Consider the following 23163-nt stretch of genomic DNA (forward strand, 5'->3'; position numbering starts at 1 on the left):
CCTTAGCACCGGGAAGGATAGTGTTCCCAGTGTTTTGAACCATTTCATGTGTCTGAAGGTAGAATTGCGCCCATCCGTAGAGCAGGCCCGGAGAGCAAATCAAGTGCGCCTATAGGCATACCGCTGGCCAATCAGACAGCTCAGATCACCACGTCTGCACAGATTTCTCGAGCCATAGACTGTAAAAAGAAACCTCAAAACGCACAGCAAAGTTGATACTGTGAGATTTCAAAACCATGACTAGAGAGAGTCTCAACGAATATACAGCAAAGAGCTGCGGTTTTTATGAGTACGTTCATGTTTAAAGTTGTTATTCAGCACTGTCAAAACTTACAAAAACACTTATAAGCCATAAAGTGTAGGTTCACCTACTTCCACTCACGCCACAACCAGCGCTGCAGCTGCAATGGATGAGCAGAGTAAAGTGTTCTGATTAGCTTTCTTATTATTTGCAGCTTGTGTCTTTTTGAATATGGAAGAATATTTCACTTTCTCCGGTCATAGGATTAACAACAGGAATTGGTGCATGAGGTAGAAATAATGCAGTGCGACATGAGTTTCGCCATCAGCCAGAAGACTGTCTCCCCTTTTCTCAGCAGAGGAAGAGTGGGGGGACGGTGTGTCAGGTGAGAGGCAACCTCACCACTGCTCTAGGGCTAGGAGATATGGAATTAATTCTAATGTATGGTTTTGAGCGATATTCCAAATGCCTGTCTCGCAAAGTTATTGTTTTTCGTTTTTATGAGTGTTTGTTCTCATGTTGTATTTTTTGGTCTCATCTCCTTCGCTCCTCTGTGCTGTGTGGAACTCTCATTTACCACAGAGATGTATATAATGAAGAGATGCACGTCTCGGCCCTAACAATGGGAGTCGTTGTCCCAAAGGCGGGAAGGCAGGCGACAAGCTCAGGTCCAAAATAAGCCCATAGAAATGCATTGGATTTATTTTGGACAGATTTTAGCGAGAGTGAAACCTCTATGGCTTACACACACCAACCCATTGACCTGTCTCTCACGCCAACCAAGTTGAGAGATCACGTCTTCCTCTCTGACAAGCGGTTTCAACTCATTATTTGCATTTGAGGTTTGGTCCAACAAAATCGGTCATATGGACCCCCCGAAACACATTGAGACATTATTTTACTGTGATAACTTTTCTAACAATACCCTTTTTATGTCTCAACTCCTCAAATTGCATGCAGAGCAGACACTACTAAAACAAGAGTATCAATGAACATTGATTCTGGGAAATTAATGCTCAGTTTGTCCTTGGGGTACCACATACCACTAGCAGCATTTAAGCCAAAGACTGTTATACTAGCTATCTAGTCTTTTATAAATGTCCAATAAGCATAAAACAATTATTTTAGGAATTGGCAACTCCTTCTCATTCTGAGAAATAAGGTAGGCCACTTGATTTCAACATCTGAACAAAGTGGACATGCTAACATGCTTTTCAAACAGAAGTGATGTGTGTTCATAACATTTAAACTGTTCAACCTTGTTAGCTAGCAATTATACAACAGGTGGTTCTAATCCTGAATGCTGATTGGTTAAAACCGCGTTCCAGCCAGTATCTATTCCACAAGTTACCACTGGCTAAGTCTATGTCGTTAAAATGCCTATTTACTCTGTACCATCTGACTGTGCACTGTCATCAGCCCAGCCAGGCAATTTATGAACTTGAGCTCCACTATAAAAAGCATCTAGACAATATCTCACATTTCTTTTAGACTAACATTTAGTTTTCAATAGCAGAGATTTGATTTGTATAAACCCTACTGTCTGTCTCTCCAACATTTGCAACATTGTTTCATTATTAAAATTCAATCTCCAGCTGTCCCATAGTAATCAACATGTCGGGAGTCAGGACAAGACAGACAGGAAGCGTTTCTCAGCCAGTCTAAATCCTGAATCACCTGGCATTTTTATGGAAATATATACACAAAGAAATGTCAATTAAAAAAAGGTCAAACAAAACAAAGTGCAGCAAGTTTGCAGTCTTTCCAGCTTCCGTTTGAAGTGATCTTTTTAGCTGTGTTGTTGTCTAGCTCCTCTGAACAACAGTGCCCTGATGAGTGAGCACATTTTCTATGCCAGGGTGAATTTGTGCCTCATTAGCTCATGCTTATGGATGTATCCAATTAAAATGTCACTAGGAAACAGCTTAAACAAATGCAGCTACTGTTGTTATTCTGGCTGCACTGTTTGACATGACTAAGTTAGCCATAGTTGGCTAGCTAGTAAGCAAGGGATAAGAAAGTTTCCAGCCTGTATGGCAATGGAACATTTACAACGAATGACTGGGTTACGTCTCTGGCAACCGAACCTTCCATTATATCTTGTGGAAGGATGAAATGGTATGAATAAATTCATAAAAACAACTTCAATGAACATAGGTCAATCATTATTTGGGGCGGCAGGTAGCCTAGTGGTTAGAACGTTGGGCCAGGAACCGAAAGGTTGCTAGATCGAATCCCCGAGCTGACAATGTAAAAATCTGTCGTTCTGCCCCTGAACAAGGCAGTTAACCACTGTTCCCCAGTAGGTGGTTCTTAACTGACTTGCCTAGTTAAATAAAGGTTCAATTAAAAAGAATGTTGGTAACACGTTGTATAAAAGTGATAATGCCCGGGAAGCCGATGTTTGGAGGATATATATTGGCATGGTTTGCTGCCCCGTGCCAATATAAGCTACAACACCGACTTCTCAGGCATTATCACGTCAATAGATCCAAGTTGGCTAAAATGTAAATATAAAGATTAACTAACTAATACATGGGCTTGAGAGATTGTTGATGAGAACTTAATTTAACTGCCTGCTACAAGAATTTAGTCATCATTAGTGTATGTGCGTTACGCATGGTTCTATTGAAATTTGTAACAAAAAAAATAATATTTTCCATACACACTTGAAAGTCAGATCAATGATTGTTGCAAAAAAAATAAAAGCATGTTAAACTATTTTGATACAATTTAAATATTAGTGGGTCTTATGGTTGTGGAAGGCTTAGATTTAGCCTAAGTATAACGGAATTCATTAGATTATTGCTGACTGTTAAAATGCAGTGTATTTGACCTTTAAATTGTACAGCAAAACGTATTTAGAGAAGAAAAAGCGATATCGTGAATCGCCCATCCCTACACTGCTCCCTCCACCTCAGACTGACCATCAGATGCAGGCATCAGTCCAGTAAACAAAATATGCAGTACCAGTCAAAAGTTTGGACACACCTACTCATTCAAGGGTTTTTCCTTGTTTACTATTTTCTACATTGTAGAATAATAGTGAAGACATCAAAACTATTAAATAACACATATGGAATCATGTAGTAACCTCAAAAGTGTTATCAAAATATATTTTATATTTGAGAGTCTTCAAAGCAGCTACCCTTTGCCTTGATGGCAGCTTTGCACTCAACCAGCTTCATTTGGAATGCTTTTTCAACAGTCTTGAAGGCGTTCCCACATATACTGAGCACTTGTTGGCTGCTTTTCCTTCACTCTGCAGTCCAACTCATCTCAATTGGGTTGATTTTGGTTGATTGTGGAGGCCAATTCATCTGATGCAGCACTCCATCACTCTCCTTGGTCAAATAGCTCTTACACAGCCTGGAGGTGTGTTGGGTCATTATCCTGTTGAAAAACAAATAATAGTATCCCTAAGCGCAAACCAGATGGGATGGCGTATTGCTGCAGAATGCTGTGGTAGCCAAGCTGGTTAAGTGTGCCTTGAATTCTAAATAAATCAGTGTTACCAGCAATGCTTCACGGTGAGAACCACACATGCAGAGATCATCCGTTCACCTTATCCACGTCTCACAAAGACACAGCGGTTGGAACCAAAAATCTCACATTTGAACTCATCAGAACAAAGGACAGATTTCCACCGGTCTAATGTCCATTGATTGTGTTTCTGGGCCCAAGCAAGTCTCTTATTGGTGTCCTTAAGTAGTGGTTTCTTCGCAGCAATTTGACCATGAAGGCCTGATTCACCCAGTCTCCTATGAACAGTTGATGTTGAGATGTTTCTGTTACTTGAACTCTGAAGCATTTAGCAGATGTGCAAACTGGTGAGGGCCCAAAAAGGTGACACCTTAGGGGGAAATGCAGGTTAACTAATTAAACAACAAAGAATATGACCTATATGATCAGTCTCAGTGTGTAAAATACAATTTTTAAAAAGTGGTTAATGTGAACCTAACACAGCTAAAAAAAATGTCAGGAAAGCAATCCAATGTTATTTGTTGCCTAGACTTTACTGCAAATGACACTCAAGTCTTGAGCAAAAACGATACACACATAGAACGCTTGTGACCCCACACAATCTAAATATTGCACTTGGGGAAAAAACATCTTAAAGTGGAAATAGAATTAAACAAAACAAGCATTCTATTTTTGCTGTATTATAGTGGCCACTATAGTAGACATCGATCAAGTGCACAAGCCTACGTGTGTGCAAAAATAATTCACTGAATAATTTTTTTTTTAAATCCCCCCTCACTCACACACGTTACTGTCAAATTCAACACAACAAAAGCAATATCTTTGGGCTACACTGCACGTTATTACATTGTATACGTTTTGCCTGTGGACATCTGTTCTGCAATGTGCCAGCAGGCACGAGACCCTTTGTTGGCATATTTGATCTCATTCAGGCAGACTATACCTGGCATAGCCCTTTTTATCCACTGTATTGAAAAAGAGAAATAGGGAAAGTGTGTGGTGATCATTTCACCTCTATAGTGCCATCCAGCTTAAGCTAGGCCCAGCTCCAGCTACACTTGATCCCTGAATCCACTTGTTTAACAAATCAAAATATATTTGAGATTCTTCAAAGTAGCCACCCTTTGCCTTGATGACAACTTTGCACACTCTTGGCATTCTCTCAACCAGCTTCATGAGGTAGTCACCTGGAATGCTTTCAAATTAACAGGTATGCCTTAAGTTAATTTGTGGAATTTCTTTCCTCCTTAATGCGTTTCAGCCAATTAGTTGTGTTGTGACAAGGTAGGGGTGGTATACAGAAGAGAGCCCTATTTGGTAAAAGACCAAGTCCATATTATGGCAAGAACAGTTCAAATAAGCAAAGAGAAATGACAGTCAATTACTTTAAGACATGAAGGAAGGTCAGTCAATCTGGAAAATGCCAATAATTTTGAAAGATTCTTCGCAAAAACCATCAAGCGCTATGATGAAACTGGCTCTCATGAAGACCGCCACAGGGAAGGAAGACCCAGAGTTACCTCTGCTGCAGAGGATAAGTTCATTAGATACCAGCCTCAGAAATTGCAGCCCAAATAAATCAGGGATGCAAACTAGTCACCTTTCGGCGAAATTCGCCGTTTTGAATCCAAAATAGATATCCTACGTGATTCGTGTAAATCCAATAAGAAAGTGGATCAATCACTCCTGGCTGTCAGCGAACAAGTGATGCGCGTTTGTGGCAATATTGGCTATATCTGAAGAGACAACCAACGTGCTAGTTACAGCATCAGCATGCGCTCTAGAAAGGCAGCGGAGAGTGAGTGGGCAGGCAGGCAGGTTGCCAGTTACAGCAGCGCGTCCCCAGAACGAAAACGAAGAGGTAGGTGAGAAGCCTGACCACGGAAACAGGGGTAAGAAGGTGATGAACCATACTTCATGAGCTGTAACCGAAAGACGGGCTGGCGGGCTGGTGTTTGGAAAGTTTGAGGTGATGGAGCAAGTGTGTTGGAACAAGAATTGTTAGCTTTGTAAAGTATCTTGCTAGGTGGATCGAATTCTCTGTTAGCTAGCCAGAGAAATGTTGAGCAACATTAGCCAACTTAACTAATCAAATAATTGAGTTTATGGTGTGAAACTTAGCTGGCTAATAAAGTCAGACAGCTAGCTAACGTTACAACATCAGATGATCTAACGTTAGTAACCTAACCAATTCACTATAGTATTAAACACTTTTTGGTTACTACATGATTGTTATGATGTTATTTTATAGTTGTGATGTCTTCTTCACTATTATTCTACAATGTAGAAAATAGTATAAAAATAAAGAAAAACCCTTGAATGAGTAGGCGTCTAAACTTTTGACTTGTACTGTATATTATGTTCACTCAGCTGGGCCTCACAAGTAATACAACAGACACTTCAGGCGCCGACAGAGATGGCCGCCTCGCTTCGCGTTCTTAGGAAACTATGTAGTATTTTGTTTTTTTATGTATTATTTCTTACACTGTTACCCCAGGAAATCTTAAGTCTCATTACATACAGCCGGGAGGAACTATTGGATATAAGAGTAACGTCAACTTACCAACATTACGACCAGGAATACGACCTTCCTGAAGCGGATCCTCTGTTTGATCCACCACCCAGGACAATGGATCGGATCCCAGCAGGAGACCAAAAACAACGGCGCCGCAGAAGGGGCAGTCGGAGCGGTTTTCTGGTCAGGCTCCATAGACGGGCACATCGCCCACCGCTCCCGAGTATACTACTCGCCAACGTACAGTCTCTTGACAACAGGTAGACAAAATCCGAGCAAGGGTTGCCTTCCAGAGAGACATCAAAGATTGTAACATTCTCTGTTTCAAGGAAACATGGCTCACTCGGGATACGTTATCGGAGTCGGTACAGCCACCTGGTTTCTTCACCCATCGCACCGACAGAAACAAACATCTCTCTGGTAAGAAGAAGGTCGGGGGTGTATGCCTTATGATTAACGAGTCGCACAACATTGATGTATACGCTGATTCAGGGAGCGAGTTTATTAGCAACTGCATCGGTGATGTTGTACCAACAGCAACTATTAAAACAGTCCAACTAGAAACCGTGGATTGGTGGCAGCATTGGCGCAAAACTGAAAGAGCGAAACACTGCTTTTAATCAGGGCAAGGCAACCGGAAACATGACCGAATACAAACAGTGTAGCTATTCCCTCCACAAGGCAATCAAACAAGCTAAGCGTCAGTGTAGAGTCACAATTAAACGGCTCAGACACGAGAGGAATGTGGCAGGGTCAAATCAGACTACAAAAAGAAAACCAGCCCCATCGCAGACCCCGATGTCCTGCTCCCAGAGCAAACTAAACAACCTTTTCGCTCGCTTTGAGGACAATACAGTGCCACCGATACGGCCCTCTACCAAAACCTGCAGACTCTCCTTCACCGCAGCCAATGTGAGTAAAACATTTAAACGTGTTAACCCTCGCAAGGCTGCCGGCCCAGACAGCATCCCTAGCCGCGTCAGAGCATGTGCAGACCAGCTGGCTGGTGTGTTTACGGACATATTCAATCAATCCCTATCCCAGTCTGCTGTTCCCACATGCTTCAAGAGGGCCACCATTGTTCCTGTTCCCAAGAAAGCTAAGGTAACTGAGCTAAACGACTATTGCCCCGCAGCACTCACTTCCGTCATCATGAAGTGCTTTGAGAGACTAGTCAAGGATCATATCATCACCACCCTACCTGACACCCTAGACCCAATCCAATTTGCTTACCACCCCAATAGGTCCACAGACGACACAATCGCAACCACACTGCCCTAACCCATCTGGACAAGAGGAATACCTATGTGAGAATGCTGTTCATTGACTACAGCTCAGCATTTAACACCATAGTACCCTCCAAACTCCTCATTAAGCTCGAGACCCTGGATCTAAACCCCACCCTGTGCAACTGGGTCCTGGACTTTGACAGGCCGCACCCAGGTGGTGAGGGTAGGAAACAACATCTCCACCTCACTGCCCCTCAACACTGGGACCCCACAAGGGTGCGTCCTCAGCCCTTTCCTGTACTCCCTGTTCACCCATGACTGCGTGGCCATGCACGCCTCCAACTCAATCATCAAGTTTGCAGACGACACTACAGTGGTAGGCTTGATTACCAACAATGACGAGACGGCCTACAGGGAGGAGGTGAGGGCCCTCGGAGTGTGGTGTCAGGAAAACAACCTAACACTCAACGTCAACAAAACAAGAAGATGAGGACTTCAGGAAACAGCAGAGGGAGCACCCCCCTATCCACATCGACGGGACAGTAATGGAGAAGGTGGAAAGTTAAGTTCCTCGGCGTACACATCACAGACAAACTGAAATGGTCCACCCACACAGACAGTGTGGTGAAGAAGGCACAACAGCATCTCTTTAACCTCAGGAGGCTGAAGAAATGTGGCTTGTCACCAAAAACAAACTTTTACAGATGCACAATCGAGAGCATCCTGTCGGGCTATATCACCGACTGGTACAGAAACTGCTCTGCCAACAACCGCAAGGCTCTCCAGAGGGTAGTTAGGTCTGCACAACGCATCACCGGGGGCAAACTACCTGCCCTCCAAGACACCTACACCACCCGATGTCACAGGAAGGCCAAAAAGATCATCAAGGACAACAACCACCCGAGCCACTGCCTGTTCACCCCGCTATCATCCACAAGGCGAGATCAGTACAGGTGCATCAAAGCTGGGACCGAGGGACTGAAAAACAACTTCTATCTCAAGGCCATCAGACTGTTAAACAGCCATTACTAACATTGAGTGGCTACTGCCAACATACTGACTCAAATAACAAAAAATTGGATGTAATAAATGTATTACTAGTCACTTTAAACAATGCCACTTTATATAATGTTTACATACCCTACATTACTCATCTCACATGTATATACTGAACTCTATAACATCAAATGCATCTTGCCTATGCAGTTTGGCCATCGCTCATGCATATATTTATATGTACATATTCCTATTCATTCCTTATACACACACACACACGTGTAAGGTAGTTGTTGTGAAATTGTTAGATTACTTGTTAGATATTACTGCATGGTCGGAACTAGAAGCACAAGCATTTCGCTACACTCGCATTAACATCTGCTAACCATGTGTATGTGACCAACATTTTATTTGAAATGATCTATGACCAGTGTGATTCTATACCTAAAAAAAAATTCTATACAATTTCTAAATAGTCTAAGAACAAAATTGTCCGGACAATTCAAGCATAGACAATATGCAGAGATAATTTATTGGGCTTGTAGCCTACTGCACAAACCTCATTACAACAGAATTGGTTAATGTTGCATAGGCTTACAAAAATAATGTAAAAATCTGAGCAGTAGAACTTGTGATCTTGAGAAAAAAGTTTGGTGACCATTGGTTTGGATCATTTTCATGCTTATCAAACCATTCAGTGACCACATCCTCTCCTAATAAGGGACTAATTCAGAACTGGGACACCAGGTGAGTGCAATTAACTACCAGGTAGACACCAAAACATATACAGTTGAAGTCAGAAGTTTACACACTTAGGTTGGAGTCATTAAAACTCGTTTTTCAACAACTCCACAAATTACTTGTTAACAAACTATAGTTTTGGCAAGTCGGTTAGGACATCTACTTTGTGCATGACAAGTAATTTTTCCAACAATTGTTTACAGATTATTTCCCTTATAATTCACTGTAACACAATACCAGTGGGTCAGAAGTTTACATACACTAAGTTGACTGTGCCTTTAAATAGCTTGTAAAATTCAAGAACATTATGTCTTGGCTTTAGAAGCTTCTGATAGGATAATTGACATAATTTGAGTCAATTGGAGGTGTACCTGTGGATGTATTTCAAGGCTTACCTTCAAACTCGGTACGTCTTTGCTTGACATCATTGGAAAATCAACAACAACAAAAATCAGCCAAGACCTCAGAAAAAAAATGTGTAGTCTGGTTCATCTTTGGGAGCAATTTCCAAACGCCTGAAGGTACCACGTTCAGCTGTACAAATAATGGTACACAAGTATAAACACCATGGGACCACGCAGCCATCATACCGCTCAGGAAGGAGACGCGTTCTGTCTCCTAGAAGTGAATGTACTTTGGTGCAAATAAATCCCAGAAAAACAGTAAAGGACCTTGTGAAGATGCTGGAGGAAACAGGTACAAAAGTATCTATATCCACAGTAAAACAAGTCCACATAACCTGAAAGGCCACACAGCAAGGAAGAAGCCACTGCTCCAAAACCGCCATAAAAAAGCCAGACTACGGTTTGCACCTGTACATGGGGACAAAGATCGTACTTTTTGGAGAAATGTGGTCTGATGAAACAAAAGTAGAACTGTTGGCCATAATGACCATCGTTATGTTTGGAGGAAAAATGGGTATGCTTGCAAGCCGAAGAACACCATCCCAACCGTAAAACACAGGGGTGACAGCATCATGTTGTGGGGGTGCTTTGCTGCAAAAGGGACATGTGCACATGTGCAATTCACAAAATCATGAGGTAGGAAAATTGTATGGATATATTGAAGCAACATCAAGACATCAGTCAGGAAGTTAAAGCTTGGTTGCAAATGGGTCTTCCAAATGGACAATGATCCCAAGCATACTTCCAAAGTTGTGGCAAAATGGCTTAAGGACATCAAAGTCAAGGTATTGGAGTGGCCCTGACCTAAATCCTATGGAACATTTGTGGGCAGAACTGAAAAAGTGTGTGCGAGCAAGGAGGCCTACAAACCAGACTCAGTTACTCAAAGTGTGTCAGGAGGAATGGGCCAAAATTCACCCAACTTATTGTGGAAGCTTGTGGAAGGCTACCTGTAACGTTAGACCCAAGTTAAACAATTTAAAGACAATGCTACCAAACACTAATTTAGTGTATGTAAACTTCTGACCCACTGAGAATGTGATGAAAGAAATACAAGCTGAAATAAATCACTCTCTATTATTTTGACATTTCACATTCTTAAAATAAAGTGGTGATCCTAACTGGCCTAAGACGAGGAATTTTTACTAGGATTAAATATCAGGAATTGTGAAAATCTGAGTTTAAATGTATTTGGCTAAGTTGTATGTAAACTTCCGACTTCAACTGTAAGTTTTTCGGCCCTCATGAACCAGAATTGAACAGCTCTGATATATAGCATTGACCTCCAAGCAGGTATTTCAAATCTGTTGAATGATGAAGTCAGGCAGGTGTCTCAGTAGCGTAAACTGGGAATGACTATCATCATGTAACAACAAACAATGACTGATGAGCTTGTCAGAAACTGCAGTCAAGTACAGCAGCTAGATTCTCCCTTACTTGATGCACGGCTCATTCCCTCTCAGGAACTCCCTGGGTCCAGCACACTCAATGTCGTGCAGATGACTGGTGTGTGATTCACATCTTTGTGTACCTGCACTCCAAACTAAACAAAGGTGGTGATTTAGTTGAATAACAGATGAAATCACACAATGTTCCCACACAGAAACTGACGGAATACCAAAAATCGAAACAATGTTCAACCGTGCCAGTTTGCCCATCTGTTTTTGACTGACTAGTCAATGCACTAGCAGAATAGAAAGCCACACAGATTGAGTGTGAGCGAGAGGGCCTATCCACTACGGTTTGACATACCTTCCAACAACCATGTCCCATCTCCAGAATGGCAGTGGGGTTCTGTGCATGGTCCACTGGATCTTGACAGGGTTCCTCAAATCTTCAAATGCCGACAGAAAAGGGAAAAATTAAAATGTGTATTCTGTCTATTTTTGTGTACCACATTAGAAAACGGGCTGGGCAAACAGGGAGCTAAGACACTCAAAAAAAAAGCAAGAGGTGACAGACCAACTTAGAGAGCAGTCTCAAAGCAATTTGTTGTGGCACTGAACAAAAATATATATGCAACAATTTCAAAGATTTTACGGAGCTACAGTTCATATAATGAAATAAGTCAATTAAAATAAATTCATTAGGGCCTAATCTAGGCATTTCACATGACTGGTAATACAGATATGCATCTGTTGGTCACAGATACCTTAAAACATTTTTTTTAAAGGGTGTGGATCAGAAAACGAGTCAGTATCTGGTGTGACCACCATTTGCCTCATGCAGCGCGACACATCTCCTTCATATAGAGTTGTTCAGGCTGTTGATTGTGGAATATTGTCCCACTCCTCTTCAATGGCTGTGCAAAGTTCCTGGATATTGGCTGGAACTGGAACACGCTGTCGTATACGTAGATCCTGAGCATCCCAAATAAGCTCTGGGAGTATGCAGGCCATGGAAGAACTAGGACAAGGAGTTGCATACAGAACCTTGTAACATGGGGCTGTGCATTACCCTGCTTAAACATGAGGTGATAGTGGTGGATGAATGGCACGATCTTGTCAAGCTTTCTCTGTGCATTCAAATTGCCATTGATAAAATGCAATTTTGTTAGTAGCTTATGCCTACCCATAACCCCATCGCCACTATGGGGCACATCAGCAAGCTGCTAACCCACACAACTAGATACACGTGGCCGTTTGGACGTACTGACAAATTCTCTAAAACTACTTTGGAGATGGCTTATGGTAGAGAAATTAATATTCAATTCTCTGGCAAGAGCTCTGGTGGACATTCCTGCAGTCAGCATGCCAATTGCATACTCCCTTCTAGCATTATGTTATGTAACAAAATGGCACATTTTAGAGGGGCCTTTTATTGTCCCCAACACAAGGTGCATATGTGTAATGATCATACCATTCAATCAGCTTCTCGATATGTCACACCTGTCAGGAGGATGGATTATCTTGATAAAAGGAAAAATGCTCACTATCACAGATGTAAACAAATATGTTCACAACATTTGAGAGAAACAACACTTTTGTGCATATGGAACATTTCTGGGATCTTCTATTTCAGCTCATGAAACATGGGACCAACACTTTACGTTTATTTGTTTAGTGTATAAATGTAATACTTACCGATGGCTGCAGAAGACAACTGGCGACGGGGGCCTATATTCATATAGTTCCGTATAACTCACGCATTCAACTGGTACGATACGACGTGACGTTATCCTGTGGCTGCTCACTGAATGCAGCTGTTGCTCTCTCCGGATGTGTCTGGTGTATTCCTTCCAAACATTGCAAAAGCAACACTGTTAGTAGCAAGATAACTTGACCGCAAAGAAGAATGTAGCTGACCGAAATCCTAGCCACCTTCTCAACTTTGGTTGAACTGCGGCTATTACTAGCTATAGCTTGCTTGTTGCGCCATTGGATTGGAGAAACGTCAGCAAGCAATGCCAATGGCTAACTAACCGTTAGCTAGCTGTAACGTTAGAACTAGCTAAGAACTGATCATATTTTATTGCTATCTACCAGTATCCTGTCAGATAGTTTGGTTAATATAGCTAGATTACATTGATTAATGTTGCATACAATCTTATTTCATATTTTATTCAAAGATGAGTTATGTTATTTTATCCAGCTGGGAAGAAACTGGATGTGACGTCAACGAAAGCGCTGATTCTTCAAAAATTTCTGTGGATTTTATATCGTGGTTGGCAACCAACTTTACCGCCACCAATTGGACTGGAGTGTGAACCAGAGACAGTGAAGGTCTAAATCCTACCCAATAATCTCGTCTCCCAAAGGAAACGACATACAAAATGAAATACTACATCCGCTGAAGATTTCCCCAGCAGGTTCACTTAATCCTGACTCTTCAACCCCATTACTCCTCAAATCTAATAACAATCGCTCCCTTTCTCTCACATATTTCTGGCACTGAAGCAGAACAAGTTTCACTGTCTCCATCTCCTCCTGACAATGATCACACCTCCCAGTCGGATGTTTCCCCACCAATTTCAATGTTATATTTAGCCTTGTGTGTTCCAGTCTCAGCCTTGTGACTACACTATCCTCCCTTCTCTCTCAGCCAGAGGACCTCCCTGCCCCCACTTTTTCCTGGATTTTGTACAGGTGTCATCCCTTTCTCTCCCTGTTCCACAACTCTTGCCACTTATTTTTAACCACTGTTATTATTAACCCCTCGGCTTCTGCTTTACTGATTGACAATTCCATCTCAACATTAGGATGTTTAAGAGCCTGTTTGACGATAATATCCACTTCCTCATTCCCCTCCACTCCCACGTGAGCTGGTACCCAGAGGAACATAACAAATACCCCATCTGTTTCACTCTATACAAGCACTGCAAAACATACAATACATCATGTCTGCCCTGAGACACATGAATTCAAGCTCATCAGTGCTGCACAGGAGTCAGAGCAGATGACTACCCTTTCTGGCCTCACCTCCTCCACCCACCCTGCAGCTAAATGTATGGTCAGCAACTCAATTGTGTAAATTATCAGTTGCTATTTTTGTCACTGCCACCTTAAACTCAGGAACACTAAAATATGCTCCTGTCCTCCCTGTTTTAGGGTCCTTAGATCCATAATTTAATATATTCAAGAAATGCATCGTATTGTGTTCTTAAATGTTCGCTTACAAATGAATCTACTCCTCTCAGGCAACCCTAGATCTATCACTGGCTGAGGGAGAATGTCATGGTTCCACCTGTCACCAGAGGGGGGCAGAGACCGTCCTAGAGACATTAACAACACTCAGATGTGTCCTATTTACTCATTTTGATTATTTCCCTGTTAAAAGAGGTGTGGGGTTGTTGTTTTTTGCTGAAGCTTAAAGTATGTGCTGTATGTGTATGTCTCCGGAGTGATTTTGAGACTTTGTGTTTGTATGGTTTGTCAGTGTTACTGTGATCCTTCTGTTACGTTTTCGCAGTGAAGTATTTATTATGTTTATCCTTAACAATTGATTCCTCATCTGGTCTCTTCTCTGCACCTGGGTCAAACCTCACCAAGTCACAGAGAAACCCAGGTTGGATAGCAGGAAGAACTACAGAAGGACTCCCTCCCAAACAACCCCATCTCTCTCACCATGCAATTGCCTATCCACCCAAAGCTTGTATTCAGATTTTGTTCATGTTCCTAGTACACTGTACGTGCACCTTTTTTTGTAGAATGTGTAGCCTTATGTCCTTGTAGATTTACCCAATATGTCATAGCTAGCTGTTGTCTCAACATTAACGGCATCTCTCCCAACTCTACCTGCATTGTTCCACGACAGGGCTTTGGCATGGATTACATCTAGCTTTTTTTTTTAAAGATGTCTGAGCTGCTGATCCATATGCTATACTTCCATAATCCATTGATTACCTTAACAGCACTATATATCTATATAAACTCAGCAAAAAAAGAAATGTTCTCCCACTGTCAACTGTGGGGGGTTTTTCAGCTAATTTAACATGTCAAATATTTGTATGGACATAAGATTCAACAACAGACATAAACTGAACAAGTTCCACAGACATATGACTAACAGTAATTGAATAATGTGTCCCTGAACAAAGGGGGAGTCAAAATCAACAGTAACAGTCAGTATCTGGTGTGGCCACCAGCTGCATTAATACTGCAGTGCATGATTTGACCGTTCTTGCAGAACTAAAGAAAATATGCGCTTTCTGAAAATGATATATATAAACTCAGCAAAAAATGAAACATACCTTTGTCATGACCTTGTCTTTCAAACATAATTTGTAAAAATCCAAATAACTTCACAGATCTTCATTGTAAAGGGTTTATACACTGTTTCCCATGCTTTTTTCAATGAACCATAAACAATTAATGAACATGCACATGTGGAACGGTCATTAAGACACTAACCGCTTACACACAGTAGGCAATTAAAGCCACAGTTATGAAAACTTAGGACACTAAGTAGGCCATTCTACGGACTATGAAAAACACACAAAAAAAGATGCCCAGGGTCCCTGCTCATTTGCGTGAACGTGCCTTAGGCATGCTGCAAGGAGGCATGAAGACTGCAGATGTGACCAGGGCAATAAATTGCAATGTCCGTACTGTGAGACACCTAAGACAGCACTACAGGGAGACAAGATGAACAGCTGATCGTCCTTGCAGTGGCAGATCATGTGTAACAACACCTGCACAAGATCGGTACATCCAAACATCACACCTGCGGGACAGGTACAGGATGGCAACAACAACTGCCCGAGTTACACCAGGAACGCACAATCTCTCCATCAGTGCTCAGACTGTCTGCAATTGGCTGAGAGAGGCTGGACTGAGGGCTTGTAGGCCTGTTGTAAGGCAGGTCCTCACCAGCAGCCACGTCGCCTATGGGGACAAACCCACCGTCACTGGACCAGACAGGACTGGCAAAAAGTGCTCTTCACTGATGAGTCGCGGTTTCGTCTCACCAGGGGTGATGGTCAGAATCACATTTATTGTCAAAATAATGAGTGTTACAGCAAGGCTTGTACTCTGGAGCGAGATCAATTTGGAGGTAGAGGGTCCGTCATGGTCTGGGGCAGTGTGTCACAGCATCATTGGACTGAGCTTGTTGTCATTGCAGAGAATCTCAATACTGTGCAATGACATCCTCCTTCCTCATGTGGTACCCTTCCTGCAGGTTCATCCTGACATGACCCTCCAGCATGACAATGCCACCAGCCATACTGCTCGTTCTGTGTGTGATTTCCTGGCCTAGCGAAGAGCCCGGATCTCAATCCAATTGAGCACATCTGGGACCTGTTGGATCAGAGGGTGAGGGCTAGGGCAATTCTCCCCAGAAATGTCTGGGAACTTGCAGGTGCCTCGGTGGAAGAGTGGGGTAACATCTCACAGCAAGAACTGGCAAATCTGGTGCAGCCCATTTAAGTTTGCTGAAAATGAACGCAGTTGACAGTGAGAGGACGTTTCTTTTTTTTGGTCAGCAACAAGTTTAGATACTTTTGTACCTGTTTCCTCCAGCATCCTCACAAGGTCCGTTGCTGTTGTTCTGGGATTGATTTGTACTTTTCGCACCAAAGTAAGTTCATCTCTAGGAGACAGAACGCGTCTCCTTCCTGAGCCGTATGATGGCTGCGTGGTCCCATGGTGTTTATACTTGCGTACTATTGTTTGTACAGATGAAATTGATACCTTCAGGTGTTTGGAAATTGCTCCCAAGGATGAACCAGGCTTGTGGAGGTCTACAAAAAAAAATTCTGGGGTCTTGGCTGATTTCTTTTGATTTCCCCATGATGTCAAGCAAAGAGGCATTGCGTTTGAAGGTAGGCCTTGAAATAGATCCACAGATCCACCTCCAATTGACTCAAATTATGTCAATTATCCTGTTAGAAGCTTCTAAGGCCATGAGATCATTTTCTGGAATTTTCCAAGCTGTTTAAAGGCACAGTCAAATTAGTATACAGTATGTAAACTTCTGACCCACTGGAATTGTGACACAGTGAATTATAAGTGAAATAATCTGTAAATAATTGTTGGAAAAATTACTTGTGTCATGTACAAAGTAGATGTCCTAACTGATTTTAACAAGAAATTTGTGGAATGGTTGAAAAACGAGTTTTAATGACTCCTACCTAAGTGTACAGTATGTAAACTTCTGAGTTCAACTGTATCTATTGCAGAACAGCAATGATCAAATACTGTACATTTTACAGAACTTCTGATCGTTGTTCTTTCGTTTGTAACTGAGTTGCAGATCTTAGACCCCTTTTTTATGAACTTTAAATATATATGTCAGACACATTTCAGTTGAAGGCATTCAGCTGTACAACTGACTAGGTATCCCCCTTTCCCTTTCATCAGTGAATACAAAATTCACTGTTCAGTGTTTTGTTCACAGAATATAACACTTGGTTTTCATCAAAAGATAAATGTGTGCAATTGCATACACTGTATTCAACAATCAGTAACTACAAGTGCACAAAAGTCCCATCAGTGTCGTACAACAATGTAGGGATAGAGAATGAGGAATAATTTATAGTATTTGTTACAATATTGCGGACATGCAGAGACGCAGGGAATGAAGTTGGGTTACCTCTAAGCAGGAGCATCACGCACCCATTATTTTATAGGTCTGAAGTACAAGAGGATGGTTAGCCTGGAAGTTGGAGAATTTTTCAAACACCCGAACCAGCTTTCCTGCAATCTAGAGCCATAATCATTATGCCTAATGAAAAAATATATATAATAATTAAAGTATATTTTTCTGCATAGGTTATCTAAGCATACCTCTTTTCCTGTTCAATTGTCATTTTAATGAGGGTGTCATTCTGACTGTTGTAAATCACACATCTCAATATACTGCACTAACATGCCTAGGACATTTCATCCAAATTTCAACAGTACATGGGATCATAACACACAATCAATGCAGGCACATATCATGGCATCATAAATGACACATCTAATTTGCAAAATGCATTAACTTTCAAAACTTTAAATGATGACACAAAATGAACTACCTCCCATCAAAAGCTACACATTGTTATATAATGAAAAGCTATTTTAATCAAGCGTTACACAATGACCCAATAAATACTAACTACAACTATCAATATACCCTAACATAACCCGCTTGCATATGTCTATGCAATTTGTTGATACTATAATTATAGTATGCACCATAAAAGGCAAGCAAACATATCACAGCATGGGCTGTATTCCTGTTCTCATAAAATTATTTTACCAAAGATGACCAAAGCAGAAAGAATGTCACTCAAGAGCATGAATATCCAAAAACAAAAGGCTTTACAGTATTTTACATTTTTACATTTTAATTGAGAGCGATCTTCCTCTATTGGCCCCTCTACCTCTCCTTTGTCCTTGCCCTCTGCATCTTGGTCCATTCGTGCAAACAGTAACTCAGAGGTGACCTCTTTTATTCATGAATAAGGACTCGTTGCCAATTGAACAATTGTACAAAAAAGGTTTTGCACTCATGCAGAAGAGGTTCATATTAATGGGAGTAATTTGTATCAGCCGTGACCAAATGTTTTAATTTTGTTTGACATGATTTACTCAGCTGACTTTTGCATCTTTTGTAGAGAGTTGTGTTTTACTGTTTTGCAAAAATGTGCTTATGCATTTGCATTATGTGTGAAAGCAATAAGAATTGACTGACAGTGTTGCAAAAAATAATAATGTAGTGCTCATTACATTATGAGGGAGATCAAGGGGACCCCAGTTTCATTAAACATGTTTTAGCAATCCCGCTCCCCCGTAGCCCCAAGATGAATGGCTTGGCCACGCTCCACTGCTTTGATTGATGCAACTAGAAGTGTCTATGCTATACTGAACAAAAATAGAAATGCAACATGCAACAATTTCAAAGATTTGGAGTTACAGTTCATAGAAGGAAATCAGTCAACTGAAATAAATTCATTAGGACCTAATCTATGGATTTCAACTGACTGTGTAGGGGCTCAGCCATGAGTGGGCTTGGGAGGGCATAGGCCAACCCACTGGGGAGCCAGGCCCAGTCTATCAGAATTAGTTTTTGCCCACAAAATGGCTTTATTAAAGACAGAAATACTTCTCAGCACCCCCAACTTTTTGCACATATGGAACATTTCTGGGATCTTTTATTTCAGAAAAGTTTGTGGTCATACGCACATCCTTTGATTTCAGCTCATGAAACATGGGACCAACAATCTACATGTTGAATTTACATTTTTGTTCAGTATAATGTAATGACCCTGGGTTTATAAGCACGGAAATCGACCCTGCCGCACGAGCATTTGCGGAACAGTCGATAGCGCGCCGGACCTTGGGCTAGAAGGTCCGGCGCGCTATCGACTCCCTGTTGTTTCATTACACTGGTGTCAGACGTGATCGGACCTTGCATCCACGACAGTGCGTGTGCTTGGCCGGTGAGCGCGTTCCTGTAAGACGTAGAGCCATAAGCTAGCGCGAGGACGCCTTCTTTGAAAGGAGAGAGTAAGTGTAAATCGACCCTGCTTCACGAGCATGCTTTTGCGGCACAGTCGATAGCGCTAGCTCGAAGGTCGAGGGTTCGAGACCTGCTCCCTGCTGTTTCATTACAATATAATGAAAAGGCACTTATGAAAGAAAATTCCACAATTGTATCTATTTTGGGCTGTTAATGTATATTGATGTTTCGTTTTGTGTCCGATACACTTAGGGTGTTGTTACATATAATATGCAGCACGCATGAACAAAGAAAATCATTGCAGCCTGTCATTTCACTTCCCCTAGCTGTGAGAACCATGGCGTGAGCACAGGCTGACTCGGCATTGCTATAGCACAGTTGTAACGTTTGTCGTCGGAAGGAGACCAAGGTGCAGCGTGGTAAGTGTTCATGATACTTTAATTATTCAGAACACCAAACAAAAACAACAAAAGAATAACGAGCGTCACGTTCTGCAGGCTTCACAGAGCTAACAAAAAAACAAAATCCCACAAACACCAAAAGGAGAATGACAATTTATATGTGATCCCCAATCAGAGACCAGGATAAACAGCTGCCTCTGATTGGGAACCACACTCGGCAAAAAAAACTAAGAAATAGAAAACATAGAAATAAAGAAACTAGAATGCCCACCCTAGTCACACCCTGGCCTAACCAAAATAGAGAATTAAAGCCTCTCCATGGCCAGGGCTTGACAGCAGCCGAATAGCCTGCCAGCAGCCTACCAAAGGTTGCACTGTGTCCATTGCAATGTAAAAAAAAAACAGCGTAACTGTTCAATAGTTAGGCTATCCATATTACCAGAGCTAGGTAGGATAGCAGTTAGGAGCATAGGACCACTGGTTCAAATCCCAGAGCTGACTAGGTAAAAATCTGTTGATGTGCCCTTGAGCAAGGCATTTAACCCATAATGGCTCATCTCTGACCAAGTGGGATGTGCAAAAAATGCACTTGTACGTGTATGAAATAGTACAAATGTAAGCACCCAACTTCTTATCTTATTGTTCTTTATATTTCTATGTCAGATTCACAGCCGCAATTTATGAAACATGCCAAAACTATGGAGATAACAATAGATGGCAAAGTCAAAGATACTGATTTCCCCTATCCATCTGTGGTGAAGGTTTCCCTAAATGCTTATGACATATTCAGCTCCAGAATCAGCCATATTCTCGCAAGCTGGCTAATCTTTTGAATACAGTGTAGCAACAAAAGATAACATTAGCTAGCTAGGTTAGCCAGCTGTCAGTGCTCTGCTTGTTATTCTTTCTCCATTCCACATGGAAATCAACACAAAGTTCAGTAATAGATTTTGCATCTGAAAATGTTTTAAATAGGACAAATCTGAGGGCGCACGTGCCCCCTGTGGGCATGACTACTCTGCCTCTTAGCAACTTCGGGTCCTGTGTGGCTAAGTTGGTAGAGCAGGGTGCTTGCAATGCCAGAATGTTGTGTTCAATTCCCACTGGGGACAAGTACAAAGAATGTATCCACACACTACTGTAAGTTGCTCTGGAGAAGGTTGTCTGCTAAATGACTTAAATCTGAAGTCATCATCTCCAACATTGTGCAATTCCATTATAGAGCTTTGGTGTGGATTAAGGCCTATATATTCATATCAGTTGTGTTCCTCCTCTGTATTCACCTTCTTTCTTTCTGTGTGGCAAGGGAAAGTCTACAAAACTAAGAGCAAACCAGCCAAATGTTGAATACATTGTAATGATACTGATAAATGAATCCTGCACACAATGTGCTTATTTTTATTAAGTGTTTTATCAAGAATAATATTTGTTTTGATGTATATGAAATCGTTTGGTGAAATATGCATAAAAGTAGAGAAATTGCACATAATTCTGTAACTTTGGATAGTTGTACTTCCAATTTTGATCATCATGATTTATGAACATTAAAGAACATTTATTGATCTACTGGTATTTTTAAAAGACAGTCTAACTTTTGTTTTTGTGTGCTTGGACTCAAGGGAAACTATGGTTGCATGAATCTTTTTGCAGGCATTCATTCGGGTTTCTTTTATGAATGTTTTTGCAATTTTTACAGTATAATATTGTTTTGATGATGTAACTAAGTTTTGAGAAGATAACTTCATTTTGAAAAACCATTTACTGTGGACACTGTTTTGAAAATTGACAACATTGTTCAAAAAATGTTTTCATATGATTGAGAAAGGGGATTTTATGAAACATCAAGGCTATTGATATATTGGTTTGTAAATACTGCTCTCTAGTGGTGAAGCTATGTTAGCTCCCAAAACAACTTCCATTTCCATTCAAGTCTTGAGATATCCTACAAAGCAAAGTTCTACATCAGCAGTTTTTCTCACTGACAGTCACTCAATTAGTCATGTCAGCTAACAATGTTTCAATTGGTCAATTAGTCTAGCCATTTATCTAAACTGGTAGGAATCATGGCCGAATACTGACCGGGCACGCAGGGCAGGGGGCCCTGACCTCCAGGGGGCTCCCATTCATTTTGTTAAGGGTCAGACACACCGAGAAATCTGAATGCCTATAGGTACTTAGCACCTCTGCCCAGAGTGTCTGCAGTTAACTTTTGGATGTTCACATAGAACAGTTTTACCTCCGATTTGCTTTGTTTAAATACTCCAGGCCACAAGATGACAGTAGCTTGTTTGGCTTGTGCCTGTTGTAGCTAATGTAAGCTAACTAGCAAGCTGTGCTAATGTTGTTGCTAGCGAACTAGAATTTGTCGTAAGCCTTTGTTGATACTTAACCAGATGGCCACAACTAGAAAACTAGCAACATTATAATTAAACCACAAAGCCTATTACCACCCAGGAGACTGAAAAGATTTGGCATGGGTCCTCAAATCTTCAAAAAGTTCTACAGCTGCAACATCGAGAGCATCCTGAATGGTTGCATCACTGCCTGCTTTGGCAACTGCTCGACCTCCGACCGCAAGGCACTACAGAGGGTAATGAGTATGGCCCAGTACATCACTGGGGCCAAGCTTCCTGCCATCCAGGACCTCTATACCAGGCAGTGTCAGAAGAAGGCCTTAAAAATAGCTCTGCTTCCGCACGGCAAGGGGTACTGGAGCTAATCAAATGGTTACCCAGACTATTTGCAGTGCCACCACCCCATCTGTGCATAGTCACTTTAACTCTACCTACATGTACATATTACCTCAATTACCTCGACTAACCTGTGCCCCCGCACATTGACTCTATATCGGTACCCCCTGTATATAGCCTCCCTACCTATTTTACTGCTGCTCTTTAACTTTTTTTTTTTTTTTACTTCACTTGTTTTCTTAAAATTGCATTGTTGGTTAAGGGCTTGTAAGTAAGCATTTCACTGTAAACTCTACACCTGTTGAATTCGATGTTTCAGAATTGTCTCAATGAAAAGTTCGTCGTTCGACAAGCCATATCCACCGTTATGGTATGGATGAAGCCTGAGCTGAAATGTGAAGCCAACTGAAGATGGTTAGCTTTAGAAAACCCTGAGTAGATCTAGCTTGCTTTGTGGGATACCAAGCCGGTCTTCCAGGATGGTTAACAAAAACATGAAGTGCCTGCAGCACTACTGGAGCAGGGTTAGGGTAGATCAAATGTACACAAATCATCTATTTGTTATGTTAATTTGACAC

General features: G+C 41.5%; 1 protein-coding gene across 1 annotated transcript in view; it reads right to left on the bottom strand.

Moving 5' to 3' along the window:
* Nucleotides 1-18451, bottom strand: part of tm2d2 (TM2 domain containing 2) — a 28807-nt gene extending 10356 nt beyond the window's left edge. Inside the window, 6 exon segments of the mRNA XM_042320170.1 lie at nt 11047-11104; nt 11107-11152; nt 11362-11443; nt 12693-12776; nt 12778-13022; nt 18416-18451. Of these exon segments, the coding sequence (XP_042176104.1) occupies nt 11047-11104; nt 11107-11152; nt 11362-11443; nt 12693-12776; nt 12778-13022; nt 18416-18451 (551 nt within the window).
* Between the last annotated feature and the right edge of the window lie 4712 nt (nt 18452-23163).

The sequence above is a fragment of the Oncorhynchus tshawytscha genome, linkage group LG04, assembly GCF_018296145.1.
Source record: "Oncorhynchus tshawytscha isolate Ot180627B linkage group LG04, Otsh_v2.0, whole genome shotgun sequence".
NCBI classification, from domain to species: domain Eukaryota; kingdom Metazoa; phylum Chordata; class Actinopteri; order Salmoniformes; family Salmonidae; genus Oncorhynchus; species Oncorhynchus tshawytscha.